General features: G+C 42.1%; 1 protein-coding gene across 1 annotated transcript in view; it reads right to left on the bottom strand.

Annotated features, from left to right (window-relative positions):
• LOC119124618 (neural-cadherin-like) overlaps nt 1–17,433 on the bottom strand; it is a 77,325-nt gene extending 59,892 nt beyond the window's left edge. Inside the window, exon 1 of the mRNA XM_037254761.1 lies at nt 16,235–17,433. Within this exon, the coding sequence (XP_037110656.1) occupies nt 16,235–17,228 (994 nt within the window). The 5' untranslated portion in view covers nt 17,229–17,433. The remainder of the gene's footprint in view (nt 1–16,234) is intronic.
• Between the last annotated feature and the right edge of the window lie 1,500 nt (nt 17,434–18,933).

Genomic DNA, 18,933 nt, shown 5'->3' with positions numbered 1-18,933 from the left:
GAAAATAACTGCTGCAGATATATGCAGGATTTTACTCTGGAAGTATATCTGTCTTGCACAAATGGCTCGAATGCAAGTTTAAATTCATAGAAGCACTGCATCAATATTCAAATGTTGTATCTTTACAACTTCGTGATATACATAATTAGATCTGATATTGAAGCATGCTCTCTACAGTCAAATTTGTGGTCAAACAATGTCCCAGCTAAATAAACAGACACTTGATGCAGAGATAATTAGCACTCAAGCATTCGTACAGTACGCTCACGCACCACCAATTGCACTGCTTGACATGCACGTGCCAATGCAGAATCATGCACTGTCCTATACACACACGTACACACACACACACACACACACACGCACACACACACACGGGGTCGTTTGAGTATTTGTGTGTTGCACTGCGTACAAGTCTCTAATTAGTCAGAGGATTAGTCAGTTTTATCAGACAATGTGTAGTATGTTCATGCAATCATGAATGTCAAATTCAGCAACTGTGCATGTCACTTGACCTATTCTACCTATTCTACCTATTCTATCTATCTATCTATCTACCCATTGATCTATCTATCTATCTAATGTCCTTAGTTTCACTTTTTAAATGATATCTTAATGAGCGGTGAATGCTTGCAAATTTTGAGAATTTGGGGTTTGGGTCAGGGTTCCACCCATCCATCCATCCATCCATCCATCCATCGTCGTTACCAGTGATAAGAAACTGATTCTGAACAAAAGCGTTAAGCGCATATTTAGTCAATGACATGTACACAACAGTATATATTGTATCACTTGGTTTTTGCCATTTTAGGAGAAGCTGAGCTTCCCTTGAAGTGAGAGCGATCACCTCTGATATGGACCCAGATCCTCTGCCAAAACAGAAGAGTTACTTACAAATTGGCCACTTCTGTTTTGAGCACCGCAGCCACTGTAGGCCATACGGAAGGGATTTACCGGATGACGAAACGCTCAGATCAAACACATGGGAGTTAAATCATCCCACGTGATATTCCTCAGCCAATCAAATCTGCATTTCAGGTGAGGAACAATAACACTGACTTTACAGTGAAAAGATGTAGATGAAGCATGGGAGAGAGAGAGATTACTGTTCTGGAGAAATTGACAAAATAGAGTGCTCCCAGAATGAAAATCTAATGGCCAGAATAATTTCTGTTTATACATCCCATTGGGACAGCAAGTGCAAATGTGAAACGCCATTATGAGACAAAACATAAAGGCCTTTATCCTTTAGTATTGTTTTCTTAAAAATAGGCTTTGCAGTTGAAAATAAAACACACTGGCTCCACTTTCACCACACCTCTTTCTTTAATTATTATTATATTTCTAAACTTGTCACAAAGTGGCAAATCTAAAAACAAAAGAATAAAAAGTAAAAGACCAGAAAGTGTGAAAGATTTCTGTCATTTTGTTTTTACTTTTGTTTTTGATAGGATTCAAATCAAACTATAAGGAATTTCATAAAATTGCAATAGTTAAACAAAACATCGTAATAGAGAAAATAATAAGATGGTCCCTGACATTACTTATATCAAATAATGAAAAATAAATACAATTCTGCCAAGGTATGGAAACTTATGAGCACAACTATATTTCGGCATTCATACACATACAGTACTGTATGTTCAGTTTTGTGTTGCTTTACAAAAAAAGAATCCCAAAAGGATTTAGAATTTGAATGAAATAATTTGATTTGACTGAGCCAGGTATTGACTACATGCAGATGTAGATAGGTATAACTAGGCTACTTAAATATTACTGTATATCACAATAAATAGTCAATGAACCTTTACTTCAAGTTATTTCCTCAATCTGGATTTATTTGAATTATCTGCCCTATATAAAAGTAGCCAGATGCGTTGTTGGGGAAAGTACGTAAATGGATGAGTGGCTCCATTGCCCTCCTCGGCTCTCGCTTGTCCTGGGTTGGAGAGGGAAACATAGCTCGGAGAGATTCAGTGAAGCTACAAATAAATAACTCCTACTTCCCCAAGGGATGAAGTGCAAGGAAGGATGGCGAGAACAATGCAGGATTAAGTTTGATGTTTACCAAGAGGAGAAAAGAGAAGAAATGGCAGTTGAAATAGCAGTTGAAGCCATGATGCTCTTTCATTCTAGCCAGAAAGGTGCACTGCTCAAACAGCCTTTCATTCAGTCATTTGTCTCCATCAGCAGCCATCTCATAGTGTTAGTGGGTGCCTGAGAACCTATCTTTCTTTCTTTCTCTGGTTTGATGATGGAGAGGTAATTTCACTTTTGTGGCAGTGTGACCCTAATGCTGAGGTGGGCGATCACATGAAGGGATGGGAAAGAATACGTCTGGATGGGAAACAACGCTGAGAAAATGCCAGCCTCCGCAGGGGCTGTTGCTTGCAGAATCACCTAAGTACAGCTTCAAGATGCTTTTTGAAAACCCATTATCTTAATAAAGACAGATCCTACATTTATTTATTCATAGATTTATTTAGATTACAAAAAGGTTTAAAGAAATAACTCTACAACCGAAAAGTGGTTATAAAATATAAATCTTAATTGCCACTATACTTGTGCGATACACTCTCAGCACCGTAGGTGTTCATTTTTGTTCTCCAAGGTAGACATCTTTGTGGTGTACCCAGCAGGTTTCACGATTGGATCCACCTTTGCACACTACTGCTCAAGGCAAAATCACACTCATACAGGATGTAATCACTGAATAGGCTCCAAATGGAAAGTAATGAATGAGTATTTTCCAGCAAATGTGTCCTTCTGCAACTGTATTTCTCTGTAAAACTGACTGTGGAAGAACATCATGCACCAGGTCTACACCATTCAATCTGAAGAGGTGTTGTAATTGCCAAGGGAATTTGAATGCTCGATATGCTGATTTTAACGCTGTGGTACCCCAGGATATCAGATCAGGTTCCACAGAGCACCCCACGGAATGACAAAAGCATTGGCAGTGTCAACCAAGCCCAAAATCTTTTAGAGAGCCATCTTCTTCACTGGAGTGTGAAATTATTTTAGCTCCCTGCTCATTATAGGATTTTAGAATGCATTATAGTTAGGGCTTTTATAGTGTGCTGCAGCATTAATTCAATTTGCCCCATTCACGCTTTCGTATTATCACGCTCAGTTCACGCTACGGGGGGAGAAAGCCTCAAAGCAGTGCACGCTGGCCTTATCTCTAAAGGATATAAACTACACTACGCAGCTCAATCAGGGGTTCCTCTAACCATTCAGCCACCATTCCTCTTCCTTCCCTCCACATGCCGTTTCCTGTGGCAGCCTCCATCTTTCTTTCAATCCTCGAGCTCTCTCGTCATTTCCCTCTGAGCCGATGATTGATGGGGGTTGTCCTCAAAGCCCTTTTGATATCTTTTAATAGAAACATAAACAGGCACGCAGAGATAAACACACACACACACACCTGTGCACGTTCAAACACACACACAGCCAGACCAAGGCTAAGAAGAAGCTAAAGGAGCCACACAAGTTTCATAGGAAACGATGTGCGACGAGACGGAATGGATCAATCACTGTAACCAGAACTTCTGTTCTTTATTTGTTCAGTGCAGCCGGGAATGTGCCATTCTGGGAGCACCTCAACACTACAAGTGCTGTTGTGTAAATGTAGAGTAGTGCGCTGAACATCAGAGTTGAGCAGCAGCGGGAGTGCAGACTCTGACAGTGTTGCTCCAGCCTAAATACTGCATCCTTGCATGAATGCACAGTGACAAAACACACAGGAACACGATTTATCCATTGTCTGTACAGTACAAAAAACATGACGCATCCTACTTACCGTACGTTGCGTGCATTGTGCTTTATATCAGTATGTGACTGATGTGTGGCTTATGGGAAATGGCAGAGGAGGAGGCGTTTATGAGGATAAAGTCCTCATTTTCACAACTAATCCGTTGAGCAGCCTGTGCTGTGAGGACCATCATCTCCTGTCATTAGCGGCCGGCAAGATTAAACAAGATCAATCTTAATGACCCTATGCGTACACAAATGTACTGTGCTATTAAAACTGCTGGGTGATTGATTCTGTTATTATCGGTCATTATAACTATGGCAATGCATGATAATATTGAACATGTGTAAATGAGAGCAAGATAGATCAACAGCACCAAATCAAGATCATGGACAGGCGTCAACTGGACATGAGCTCACATTCTTTTAACAATTTGAAGTAAAATTCATAAGCCGGCACTCAACAACAGGAGGCGCTTTTTCAGATCGAGTTTCTATTCAGTGCATGATCAAAACTGAGATTTGCACATCCATGGAATTACTGAAATCATTTACAGTGTTGCAGCCAAAAGGGCAGAAGTAATTATGAGTCAATAATGTGCAAATGAAAAAGAACTGGTCTGATTCCAATATCTCACATTGAATTAGATGGAAACTTTAAAGGCTTGCTAGTTTCTTCTTCCTTTGTTTCATTTCGAGTAAAGGAGCTTAAGAGGATGGCAGCAGGCTGTGTCCTCAGCTCCTGGTCTTGATCGTTAATGTGGGGCAGCGGCGCGTGTCTATGTGTTTCTACGGCAAGGCTGGCATGGCTAACGACGCGGTGGCATCCCAGTTCCGTCCTTCTCATCACATCATTGCGGTACGGACCATATGGTGGGATGGGATCACGCAATTAAAGCTCTACTCTGTGGCGGTAGAGCAACAGAAAACCATTGCTGTTGGCTGGGTAAGATCGGACACAAATTAGTAGCTGACTTGAAGTACTAAAGCAAAGCCGTAGACATTTCTGAATGATCAGAAACAGAGATGGGCACAAAAGTTAGATTACAAAGCGAGTGGAAGCAAACTTTGTCCAGCTTCCATTTTCACACATGGCATTGTCTGTTTCCCTGCTAATCAAATAGGCAGCTCTCTCACGCCTGATCAAACCGCCTTTTACAAGTATCCGAATGATGAGGAACATGCTGTCTCGTAGAAGTTGTTCATCAGTTCTGAGTGGGTCTACAATATGTCTCCTACAAGTACATGTGCTCGTCTAATCAGCAGTCATCTGGCTGTGAGGGAGCAGCAGACTCTCTCTAACCCAAAATGGATTAAATTGCTGAGCCGAGAGATGGATGTCATCTTCAAACAAAATCCTTTTGCTTTCTTCAGTTGGTGTGTGATTATCAGTCAGTGGACTTTGGTAAGAGTCTTTATCTTCTCTCTCCAAAGTGTATCTGCTCAACAAAAACTCCCTTGCAGTGGGGCAATTTCGAATCATGCAATTAGAGCGCTTCTCGTCCTGCCATTTCTGTATTTACTACAATTATTGCATGTCAAATGTTGGTGCATTCAGAACGTACTCGGTCAAAGTTCAAATGGAAAACCTTTCAGAATGTCTCAGTTTCTGTGTTTAACAGCCGGCCTCTGGCCTCCTGACAGCAGAGTACCAACCATTCTCAAGCTCAGTTAATTGGACCTTAGGGTACGAGAGGTTGCAAAATGCAACACCAAATAGATAAATAAGCACAAACAAAACAGCTCCAAACACACAGACTTCAATTTGCCATCAGTGCATTCCGGCTGAGACGTGGGCAGAGTGGTTGATTCATTGCAGTGCTTAAGGATGGTCCTCTCAGCTCTTGGACTCGTGCACACCTCTCTCTCTGACTTTGTAAACTGACAGCAACAGTCTGTCACAGCCCATTCTGTGACATACAAATTGTTGTTTAAAATGTTGTTTTGTGAGTGGAAGCAAAACAGCTCCCGGTTTAATCGATACTGCAAAAAATCAATGCGGCTCCACTGGGAAATGCCAACAAAAGGCCGTCCAGCGAGCGAAGGTAGAGCAAAAGAAAAGTTGGATATGGAAAGAGAAAATGAAGCGCGTCGAGGGGACGGTCTATCGGTGAAATTACCTTAATTGCTTTGTTCGAGGCCTATCTTTCTAATCAAAGCAAGTATGTCAAGTCAAGTTTATTTGTATAGCCCTAAATCACAAGCAGGCTCAAAGGGCAAAGGTATGGATGCAAGTTATCAGGAAATTTGGACACAATTAAGAAATCTGTTCAACTTGCATTCTTATCTCCCTTTAAGCTCATAATTGGGTCAAGTTAATACAATGATATCTTGTCAGGTAGGAAGAATCTGGTATAAAATGAGCATGTCGTGCTCATTTGTCACACAGGTCCAAATCAGTTTGCAAAAATGCGTTATATGGTGTTAGGCCAGTGAGAAATTTGTTGGAGAGCACCACCTGCCTCCTCGCTTTGCCTGAGGTTGACAATGTGTGTGATAATGGGCATCAATAGTGGAGACTTGCATGGAGCCATGGCTTTCCTCAGCTGCCATATAGTTTGCCCGCTCAACCAGTATCTCAACGCATACACGGAGATCCGTAATTGATTATTTGGGGCTAATGCTGAGGTCCCTGCACTAATGAGATGTGCATTGCTCATGCAAACAGAGAGTGTGACATACTCGCTCATTACACATCAGCACCATTAGCTCATTGACATTGGCATCTGCATGCACAAATATTTTCTCATTCTTATCTGATTTTGCTTTTACAAATTCACCACTTTGGTATACCAAATATAATAATACAGACCTAATCAAGCTAATTTTGTATGCAGGTATCTGTTATTGTGGAAGGGCCAAAAGAGTCTTCACACAATTAAGGAAAGTTCTTTTTAACATAACTTATTAGTGATTGGATCCATTTTTTTTCTTTCACAATTTTTCAAAAGCAATGTCAGTGTTCCCCCCAATATACCCACAATGATGATGGAGACAAATTATACACAGTAGAACGAACACATGCCCTTTAGCCTGCTACACAGTACATACGGTATTATCCTGGGCTCATCTGTTCTGTACATGCAATACCGCAGCAGTTTGTCTTTTCTGCCCTCTGAGCAATTTAAGATTATGTTTCACCAAGCTGATCTCACATCAGTCCCATACACCTGCCCCCGCGACTAATCGAGCTGCCCTTTTCTTATCGTCTTCTGCAGAATTCACATTCACCCTCCATCTTTTTCTCTTTTCAACCTTCCATACATTTCTCATTCCCCCAGGTCGGTCCAACTTTGCCTTGCTCAACCAATTTTTTTCCCCCTCCAAGTCATGCTCTGTGACCATGCAGTCAGCAGTTAATGTTGACCTTTTGATGCCCCCAATTGCACTGCCCTGTAATCACTCTACATATAAAATCGTATGGCTCGTGGAGATGTTTACTTTAAGGGTCGCACTTTTTTTTCAAGGCTGTTTGTTTTTGTTGAATGTTCATTCCAGCTTGACCAGTCCATCCATCAATGTGCGGTTGTACGAGCAAAATAATAAACCCTTGAGTGTCTGCATCATTGAATTACAATGCAGCAGGTTTACCAGAGGAGTATATGCGAGGTCCACTTAATTCTGCTCTCCCAATCATAACCCACATGGGTCTAAGTGCAACATGACGCAAATGTATCAAACATACTAATAATTCAATATGAATTAATTATTTGCAGCAGTTTTTAAGCCACCGTTGCAAAGTGCTAGACAGAATATTAGAAAACCAAAACAGTAGAATATAAATACAGAAATTATTAGTGAGCGCATTAGAGGAATACAAGAATGGGTTTAAAGAGGAATTTCTTTTGCAATACATACATATACATACATTAATCTTAGAAAAAATAGACGCTCTAAAGTTGCCATTGTGCTCGTATCACTTGGAATATGAACATCTATTTTTCTTCCCCTCAAATGTATGCCTTTACTGTCATGCCAATTATCAGACAGGTTAAGACTCAAGTAAAAAACATTTCCATATTTATTTATTTCCAAAGAGAATAGAAATTGTGCATTTTTCCAGATTTTTTTCTGTTCTGTTCAGCTGCTTGGTCATGTGGAATGCTGGCTGGGAATGCTTTTGTTTTATATACTGGGACAGTTTTTCTGTGCAACAGAGTTTGAAATACCCCCTCTGTGGTTGTTTCTCTTTATGTAGGATTTATTGAAAATGCAGTCAAACAGAACAACAACAAAAATCAACAGACTGCCAGGTTATTTTGTGTGGAGGAAAACCAGTGACACACGTTTTGAGGAGGGAATACAGCAAAAAGTAAATAGGACAGGATACATTAGGGATAAAGACGTCCCTCGGTTTACTTGTATGGTCCGAACCAAAAGCGGACTATTTTGTTTTTTTTCCCACTTGGTGCAGTTCGTATTTACGTTGTACTTTTTTGCAAGTGGATTAAGTTCTTTAAAATCATCGACGCGTGTTAAGATCGGTGGTCCCATTGGGCAGAAATGACAAAGGCACCACACAGAGTACAGATACGGAAATTTCCTATGCGCTATATTCTTGCTTTGGATATTTGTGCTGTTATTAGCTTTTAGCCTAACCAGCTGTTCAGGTGTTCATACTGCTACCTCTAGCCTGCCAAAATAAAAATAGAGAGAATTTGAAGGTCCTTTTTTATTTTCCTTCACAAATTTCCTACACCATTGGGTCACTGTGGCTTGTAAAGTATCACACATCATAACATATTACTTCCCAGGTGGAAAGAACAGGATTTTCCGATGGAACGACCAAAGAAAACATTCCCCACCAGAGCAAATCTGAAGTGTTGCTCTCTGTGGGTCCATGCAATCCTTCAGTGAAAGAACTGTGCGGGAGTTCCCACACTCCCTCGCCTCTAAACAGCACTAAACCTGGTTGCTGCGACTCAGGAGTCAAGGCCTACTTTCACTGCTTGTACCTGTTTTTCTCACCATGCACAGCCTGTGGCAGAAAACTATCATACTCCCCCCAGATTTGTAGTGATGTTGCAATTGCATATTACACAGCCACCAAGTTAACAAGGGATGTCTTCATGGAGGAAAAAAATATATCAGCATAGCACTATTAACATGGGAAAACAAACAAAACAACTTTCTCTGCGTGTGATGTGAATTGCTGAGATGTCAAAGCATTTGTATTTGATCTCATCAGATTATGCAACTCCACTTAATGAACTACATACAGTTAAGTGCCTTTTAATTTGTATTTATTGATTAAACCAATGCCAATAAGACTTATGCTCATATACGTATTTTTTTCTTTTTTTAAATCCTCTGTGTAGTCATGCAGTAGACAAATGTAATCGACAAATGACCAAACAGAATTAGATAAATGTAAATGTGTGTTTGGTTTGGTCAAGAACTAAGAAATTTAAAATGTAACAATGAATCCAACTCTTACGATAAATAAAAGGTAATATCTATTTATTGTTCAAATATATTGCCTTCAGATGTACAGACTGGTTTAATCATTTGTACTCACTAAAGGTGATCGATAATGACATAAAACTGCAGTATGTTAATGGGTAGAGTTAATGGGAAAATGCCAGTGATACATGACCAATCAGTAGCAGTGGCAAAACGTATTCTTTTCTTATTCTGGGAAAGATTTTAGGATGGCAGATATAAAACAAGATCTGGTACCAAAAAAAAGTGCTTAGAGTAACTGCCAAAATATCCCATTATATTACTTTGTTTAATAAGTCAACAGACTACCAAGTGTGTTGATTAATCATGCTCCTGTAGAGTCATGGAGCGGAACAAAGAATGTACTGCACAGTATGTCACTGAGTATGCTCCCTGCCTTACTTTATCAGTACTGTGCCAGAACACAGAACGCACAGCAATCTTAAAAACACAAGGGGCTTCTATTTATGTAATTGATGGAAATACAAGATGGTGAGCGTGGTGTAAGCCTCCTTTGAGCCATTAGATCTTGTGTTGTTAATTTCAGTCGCGTTTAAGTAAAAAGAGTGCGCTTGGCGCTGTTGAGGGCGTCAACACAGCCAACGCCATTCACTGACAATCTAATTAGCTGCTCCCATTCCCTTGAAGTGTGCTGCACACCCATCTCACATGGAGACAACTCTGCGCAGAAAATGATGCAGCAATCCATGCGTGACCCCGCATTGCTGCTGTGCTTGTGGCCTATTGTCGTCATATTTATGAATGAAGTATGATGACATCCACACATATGTCCGTGAGGCTTACAGGCTGTCTGCCTGTGTCCTGTGCACATTCATCAATCAGCATACACCAGCAATCATATGGCATCTAAAAAGATAGAGCCCAAGTTATCAAAATTTCCATTTTGTGACATTATGAGCAATCATTTGGATTATCAACATTTTAGTCACCCTTAAACAGCGGCCATGCGTGCAGAACAATGCATTTTTGAAAGCATTATTGAAATAACACTAATGCAGTCATAGTGAGGCTGTGGGTAGCCTAATAAAAAATGTTAATGTCAAGGAAGAAAATGTTCTAACTCTGGAATGTCATCAACATAGTAGCGTGCATTAAATGACACATTTACGATATGGGAATGAGGAGACTGAATGGAAAAGGAAACAACCAAAGTAATTCCCTTTCTTAGCCCTGTGTCCATACATATTGGACTATTTGTAAGGTCAGCACGCAGCACGCGTTACTCGACTTGAATATTCTTCAAACTGATTGCAAAGCGCACTCTTTGGCATTCAGCATGTAGCTTGGAGCCGCAGCGACCATTTTCAACAGGCACGAGTTCAGCAGACGATGCAACACATGGGGCCATGCGAGAAGAGATTTCTTCGGGCAGTTGACCAGATGAAATTAGATTCAGAAGTCAGGCAAAACAGGTTGATAGATGCAAAGAATTTGGCTATGCTTAAATTAGACATGTCAGTCGTGTGTTATCTTGAAAGGTGCTGATTGGATTCGTTGATTCCAACGATTATATGTGTATGTCTTCACTGTGTAAGCTCTGAGACGAACTCTCAGGAAGACACAGCAGCTCAAGAAGTATCGAAAAATTCATTAAACTGAGCTAACAATCCACCTGCCAAAATACTACGCTTACAAAAAAATACATGCAGTAGGGTGTTGTTCATTAACCAATGTGACTTAATGATGCTTTGAGACCTTTTAAATCCCACTGACTCCCGACGCCCACATTTTTTAACTAAACCATGGGCATATTTTTGATAGGATGTTCAACAATTAGCTGATGCAAAGTTTTCCTATGGAATTTCCTGCAGTGATTTTTGGAATTGCTGATGAATAAATTCCAGGAGAGAAAAATACAAATCAGGTAAGAAAGACGGCTTCAATCAGACATCTATGTGCTAGGATTTGGCAAGCTTCCCCCCAGACAACCATCAGGATTCTACGTGGATAGCTGTAGCAAGCAGAGGACATGCCAGGCGTTTGATCAGGGAGGGAGAGTTACCTAGGTGGAAGAGATCAAACGTAGGAAGGTATTTGAGTGTCTCTCAGGATAAAGCGGCTTATTTCACCTATGCATCTGTGACAAGATATCGTCAGAAATCCACCTTGTTTTTCTCCCACCCAAAAAATTTCAGACCCCACCATGCAAAATAGGGACTCAATCAAGTATGCAATTATAATCCGGCACACACTGCACAATGAAACAGCAGCAGGCAATTCAAATGAACACTAGGTACAATGTTTCTTGCAATGAGCAGCACAATTACAAGCCATTCGTTTTTTGATCTTTATCCTCCATTCTCCTGAACATCACCTGCTGCAATATGCAAAAGAACAGCTGCCTGAACAACACACGTGAGCCCCACCTTTCCACTACTAATTTGAAGGGTTGTCAGACTCTGGCAGTGCGATTACAAATCCCTCAGTCGAGAGCGTGAACGAGAGGAGGATTAGAAGGGGTAATGCCAGTAGATGAGCGTAGGAGGGCCACAGTGGTTTGCCACTCTGCAAGGATTAGCTCCCAAAACTACTTCACAGTCCCCAACTATGTCAAGCAAGCACATAATTCAGCCAGTCTACCAAAGCATAAATAAATTCGAGCAACAAATGTATGGGTGACTATTGAAATATCCGGGAAGGGGATTGCAGTGAGAGACCATCGAGACAGACCTTAGTGTACAAATTTCCTTATTCACATTAAAATGGTGGTTTATGTTGCCTTGGGAGCTTAAATCACACACCATCAACTTCTTTCGCAATGAGTGAGGGGAAACATGCAAACCTGCTGCTCCTTCAAAATTGCACAAAATGTCACGGCAATCTAAAAGCTGGCATGGTATAGTAACGGATCCATTATACATACATACAGTGGGGAAAAGTAATGATTTGTTCCCATGTTCATTAACATTCTGTTCACTTATAAAGAAATTTACAGAAGCCAATTGTTATGGGTGTTTATTGTCTATGCCATAAACAAACAAAAAAATCTAAATTGTAAAGTATATTGTAGCATTTTTGACTCCTAACTCGTATGTATGAAGCACACCAAAAAATTGCAACTCTTTTAGGTTTTTTTAATACTAAAGTTTAAAAACCACTGTTAAGTGAATATGGCAATTTTGGATTAAACATGAAGTTTTGACATCTTGGGTTTATTTCCGCTTTAAGAAAGCAGTTGGTAACACACTGATCCATAATGGAGTGAAATCTTGCAGGGGCTACAAATTTCAGGTCTGCCTCAAATTCATTTTCAAATGACTCCAAGAAGGCTTGGGAGAAAGCGCAGTTTCGATGAAACCAAAGTTGTGCTATTTGGCATCAATCAGACATGCTGTGTTTGACTTGGCAGAGAGCAAAATCAGAGTATGACCCACATAACGCCATCCCCACAGTCAAACATGGAGGTGGAAACATTATGTTTTGAGTCTATTTTTGCAGAGGGTACAGAGCGACTTATCTCATGGAGGGGCCATTGAATGGAGCCAAGCGTAAGTAAGATATTGCATGAAAATCTAATTCCTTAGGTCATGAATGAGGCCTCCAGCATGACAATGAGCCAAAATATACTGCTAGGGCACCAAAGGGGTGCACAAGAAGAAGAATATTGAGCTCAAGGAGTGGCCTCGTCAACCTCCACATCTAAACTCAATAGAAAACCTGTGAAAGGAGTTGAAGTCTCCAAGTGGCAATAGAGAATCTTGAAGGAATTGGAGAATTTTTGGAATGAGCCAAAATTCGCTTCTGTGCTGCGTGTCAACCTGGTGAACATCTACAAGCAACTTTTCATCCCTCTGCTTGATAACAAGGGTTTCTCCATCACGTACCAACTTGCTTGGGGATCAAATCGAAAATTGTATAAATGTTATGTTTATTTTTCAGATGGATAATTATGATGCTGTATAATCCGAAGCCATTTACCGTAGTCAATAAACAACCACCTAATGAGAAACTTTTAATTCCTTTGAAGTGAGCAAATTTATTCTGCAGAAAACACAAAGTATTTTCCCTACAGCACATTGATTGGTCACAAAGTTACTTGCATCTGCATAAAATAATGCGATCCATTACAAAAGCGGGAGGGGAAAAAATGCTGTATTCTGTTTATAAAAATTTAATAATGCGCAACTTTGAAACCACATAGACAATACTACTACAATTTGAACATTCCAAATGTTAAAATGTGGTTGGTTGATGGTATATTTTTTCTAAATTTTCCCTTAGCCTATCCAAAAATGTTAGCTCCTCCCATTTCAATCATTTGCAACTACGGGTAACCATCCTACCTTCCACCCAGCCATCCACTTTTTTTTTTCCTCATTAATAGCATGAGCTGGAGCCTATTCCTCTCCGGGAACCATCACCTTATCGTGGTGGAGGGGTTTGTGCGTCCCTATGACCGTGTGAGCTATGTTGTCTGAAGCTTTCAGCTCCTGGTCGGGCCTCCCATGACAAACTGGTCTCAGGCGAGGGGCCTGACGAAGAATGGTTCAAGGCAGGCCAGCAGGTCCTAAGGGGGCAGCCCCCCAACTGGCTATCTGGCAGTAGGCTAACAACCTACTCCAGAGAAAACCCCCTTTTGTTACGAAATCAATCAGAAATAGCCGGACTGACCCCTGGAATCGACCCCCGCACGTCCCTGACCTACAATCAATCAATCTCCGACATCCCTTCCGTGTTGCCACATGGAATGGGCAAACACTTCGACGAACAGGTCACACCACTCTTCTATCTCGTGAACTGTCTCAATACAACATCTCCATCGCGGGAGAAGCAGAATGCCTGGAGTCTGCTGCAGAAAACAATAACTTCACCCAAGTGTATCAAACCCTGCAGCGAGTGAAAACAGGCCCCCAACAGAAGGCAGTCCTGGTATAGGACGCGCAGGGTAACATACTGAACTCCGAGGACGACTGTATCAGCCGCTGGAAGGAGCATCTCAACGACCTGTTGCATCATCTCCCACCCCAAACAAACCACGCTCTCACCATATCATCCGTAAATGCCAGTGCAAATTACAACTGCAGCATGGACTCCATAACAAAAGAAGAGGTTACGCAAGCCCTGACCAAACTTCGAAACGACAGAGCCCCTGGTATCTGTAACATCACAGCGGAAATTATGAAAGCGGGTGGTGACAACATCATTGACTGGCTCACCCATATCATCAATTATGTCTGGATCACTGAGCACCCCCCAGAAGACTGGACCAGAGGCATCATTCTCCCCTTCTGGAAACATAAGGGTGATAAAATGGTCTGCAACAACTACAGAGGCATTACACTTCTCTCTATCCCAGGAAAGATCTTCACCCGCATACTTCTCACCCGGGCCCTCCCGGCCATTAGAAGCAAAAGGCGGGCTTCATGCCAAACCGCTTCACAACAGACCAGATCTCTGCCCTCCGCTTCATCATTGAGAAGGTACATGAGTTCCGTCAAGACAGACACCTCTATATTGCCTTTCTTGATCTCAAGGCGGCTTTCGACACTGTGGACCACGCCTCCCTCTGGGAAATTCTCACCATCCTCGGAGCGCCAAGAAAGATTACCACCCTCTTTCAAAAGCTCTACAGTGATGCCGAAAGCTGTGTGCGTGTCAATGGTACGAACTCCACCTGGTTCTCAATCAACCGCGGGTTAAACTAGGCAGGTATAACCTCACTGATCTGGAATATACAGATGACACCACGCTATTTTGCTCCACCCCTGATCAGTTGAAAGAAGCCTTGGAAATCTACCAAGAGGTAGCCAACAAACTGGGTCTAAAGGTCAGCTGGCCCAAAACAAAACTGATGCACATAGGAGGCCCATCCCCTCCGCCGATGATGATGGAGCCTATTCCAGCAGATTTTGGTCAAGTGGCGTTGACACCCTGGACTGGTCTCTAGTCACTTGCATGGCACATTAGAAATCTTTCTCAGTGCAGATAAATAAAGGATGTCGATCATGACGAAACAAATTCATGAATTACTTCACCTGCTTCAAAAAGTGTTTCGAGGTAGATTCTTTATTTTCAATGAGTTATTGCTCATCCATTTTTAAAGGGAACAAGGATTATTATTTATTTCACCTTGTCATACCTGCTGTATATTTAAAATGGCTCACATCTTTGAAAAGTCAGAGAATAAGACTAAAATCTACTTTTGGATTTTTGTTCAGGGATTCAAGTAAAGAACTAATTTGACATCTTAATGAATAAATAAATGAACATTACTCTGTGTCTTCCTGTGTGTTGTGTGTATACTGTATGAGAGCACACAGATTTACACCCTCATAACTACAGTACAGTCGTCCTGAAAACAATTAGTGATTCAATTTAATTTCAGTAATGTGACGGTATTAATATTGGTTGGGACCTCATGCACTGCTACACCACCAAATGGTTCCCGGGGCACTGGGTAACCCCAAAGCTTCACATTAGTAGCCCATTATAAAACTAGCTTAGCAGTGATAAGACATGGTCATTTCCTAGGAATGTAGTAGAAGTGATAATGTGTAAATTAAAATATGTAAACATTTACAGGGAGCTGTTGGTAAAAAAGGTGTTGCACATTGATATTTATCAGCTTCGAACCTTCTTAAAATCGTTGATAATTATCGTGAAGTATCACTAACATGATATGTATAATATTACATTCTTCCAAAATATTACATGAATGCCTCTTTGACAGTGTTAGCCAAAAATGAGCATTACTCTTTGGAAAGCAGAAACGTTTTGTTTTTTTATACATACTTCTCTTGTATTGGCTCGTACAGAAGCCTGAAGCCTGTCTGTGAATGGCTGAGCCAATGAGGTTATAGTTGAAGGCACACCTGTAGAATGAAACCTTGCTGCACTGACAGTTTGCTGTGGATGTGATGAGCATGCCAACCCTTTCAAGGGACCAATTAAGATAAGCATAGTGGCCATGCAATGTGGCGCATCTCGTGAATGCAGAAAAGCATCACATTGCAAATAATTCTCTCAGACAGAAAAGTGCATGATGTACCTTGATTGGGGATTTGTAATCTTTGCGTACCTTGTTTGTCCTGAATCTTAACCGTCAGCTCCACTAAAGGTTGTGACTCCCTATCCAGCCTTCTGGAGATGCTGATATCTCCACTGTCACGACCCACGGACACGGGGGAGCTCTGTGAATCCGGATAGATGAGATCAAAGCTGGCTGACTGGAACCTGTTGGGACTCAGGCTCGTTATGACCGAGCCAATACTTGCATCTTCAGACACGTTGAGGGAGACTAAGGCTGCCGGGTAAAGTGACGCCCTCGGTGCGCGCTTGGCCCTCTCTCGACCAGCGTTCTGCAGCCACCTGCGCGGGGAAAACGTAATAGCCACGCATTTGCTGCTGAGTGGCGGCCATCCGTGATCCGTGGCAAAAACAGTGACCTCAAACGAGGATTTCAGCCCCAGAATGGAATCGAGCAGTAAAACTTCGCCGGTCTTAGGAATGACATAGAAAGTGCCATTTTTGGGCAGTGAAGTGTACGACAAGTCTGCATTCTTTCCGCTGTCTGCATCAACAGCTTTCAGCCTGTAAACAACACTCCGAATAGCCGTGGTGTCATCTAAAGTTATGTGCACGGCTTCTGGTTGACCAAAAATCGGCTCGTGGTCGTTTGTGTCCAAAACGTTCACTTTTACCCAAGCTATATCCACAAGCAAAGAGTCAGACGCGCCGGTGTGGCAGCACAACGCGACTCTCAGCAGGTATTCTGAGCGCACCTCCCGGTCCAGGATCCTGGAAGTTTTTAACAATATGTTTCCCCGCTTGTGGTGGGCAAAAGCGCGGAAATCCTGGCTCCCGTTGCCGTACAATTTAAGGTGCATTCCCGGCACTGGGCACCATTTTTGCGCGTTGATGCGCCTCACCGGAATGCTCAGTCCGTTCACTTTAGAAGCCGTGGGTGAGTTCTCAAAAATATGGCCGTGGAATAAAGGCAGTCTCTCCGGTGTTTTGTGTCCAGCTGCTGGCGTCAAAAGGCAACACAGAAGCATAAAAACAGCCCAAATCATGTTGCCGGCAAGTTATATGAAAGCTGTCTCCAAAAGCTTCAGGGGGTGGACAAAAAAATTTAAAAAAGAAAAAAGATTTCCCCTTATATTAAGATATCATCCTTCCAGGAGACTCCCTCAACTTAGAGCTTTTGCATGCTGAGGGGTTCGTGTGTTGGCCCCACGCAGCACGGCGCTATGCAAACGGTCCACAGCGCTGCAGGCTGCTGGCTGTGCTCGCATACAGCTTTCAGAACCCACAGCGCCGGACAGCGCCGTGCGGTGGGGGGGGGGGTTACTCCTCAGTGTGCCCCACCCTGCAAGATGGTCAACAGACAGAGACCCATTCTCCTCCCAGTGCCCACGTAGTAAGTAAAAAAATGAAATAAATAAATAAATGCCTCGCCATGCACTCGTGTCACAAATCCGCCCTGAGATTAAAATGTTCTCGACAGAGGAGAAAATCACTCAGCCTGTCACAGATGAGCAAGTCGAGCAAACACATATGTTCAGCAAAGCGCTGTCTGGACTTCTAACTGTGCCCTAAATTTGGTTCACTACACCTTGCTCTAGAGGAGTCTATTAAATCTTCTGAATATACAGTACTTATTTGAAACTATTGATAAACGTGTAGGAGGCTGAAAAAGGTATTTGATCTAAGGAGAGAGCGATAATGCAAAGGCAGTAGGCGGGGGACACCCTGAACTGGTTGCCAGCCAATCGGAGGGCACACAGAGATGAACAACCATCCGCACTCGCACTCACACCAAGGGGCAATTTGGAGTGCTCAATCAGCCTACCAAGCATATTTTTGGGACGTGGGAGAAAACCGGAGTGCCCGAAGAAAACCCACGCGGGCACAGGGAGAACATGCAAAGTCCACACAGGGAGGGATGTTTCTGGACTGTCCATCTTATTTGTGTTCAAAGGTTCTACCAGATGTTGAGGCACTCCCACCACACACAGGCTGACTGTCTCACTAGTTCTGTCCAGTCTTGTCATTTAATATAAAGCATTTCGTACAATCCACCGAATAGCTTCATGCAGGGAACTAGCGCCATATCTTCATGCAGTCAGTATGAATCACATTGTCTTACATGAAGTTGTCAAACACCTAAATAGTTCATCCATCCATTTTTAACACTGCTTATCCTGTTTAGGGTCGCAGGGTGTGTTGGAGCCGATTCCAGCTGACATAGGGCAAAAGGCACACAACACCCTGAACTGGTCACCAGCCAGTCGCAGGGCACATATAGAGACGAACAACCAGTCACACCCACATGCACACTGCCACTGAGTGGGAATTAATCTTACGCTGCCTGCACACAAGTCAGTCCTGCTTACGGCCTACACAATCAGCAACTTACCTAAATAGTAAATATAAATTATATTTTGCCTTTCACGTCTGTGAGGGTACATGTTTTTCTTCTCAGACTTTGCAACTTGGACCTCCCAATTTACTCCACACCACCTAGCTAGCATTGAGCTTTAGCTGGTGACTAGTGTGGCTAAACACAATGCAGACTTGCTCCTGAGACAGTGATCATTACCTCCATGGCAGTGAATAAGATACACTTCTGACAATTATCATTCTCACAAAGGGATTACGAGGAGTAATTAACTGAAGACAGAGAATAAATACTAATTGCTGAGCTAAAATAGACATTTAATTGTGGAACAACGGAATTAAGTGCTTGGGTGATCGATACACTTCCACTCTGACTGG

This window comes from Syngnathus acus, chromosome 6, assembly GCF_901709675.1.
Source record: "Syngnathus acus chromosome 6, fSynAcu1.2, whole genome shotgun sequence".
Classification (NCBI taxonomy): Eukaryota; Metazoa; Chordata; class Actinopteri; order Syngnathiformes; family Syngnathidae; genus Syngnathus; species Syngnathus acus.
This window is presented reverse-complemented; position numbering and strand designations above follow the sequence as displayed.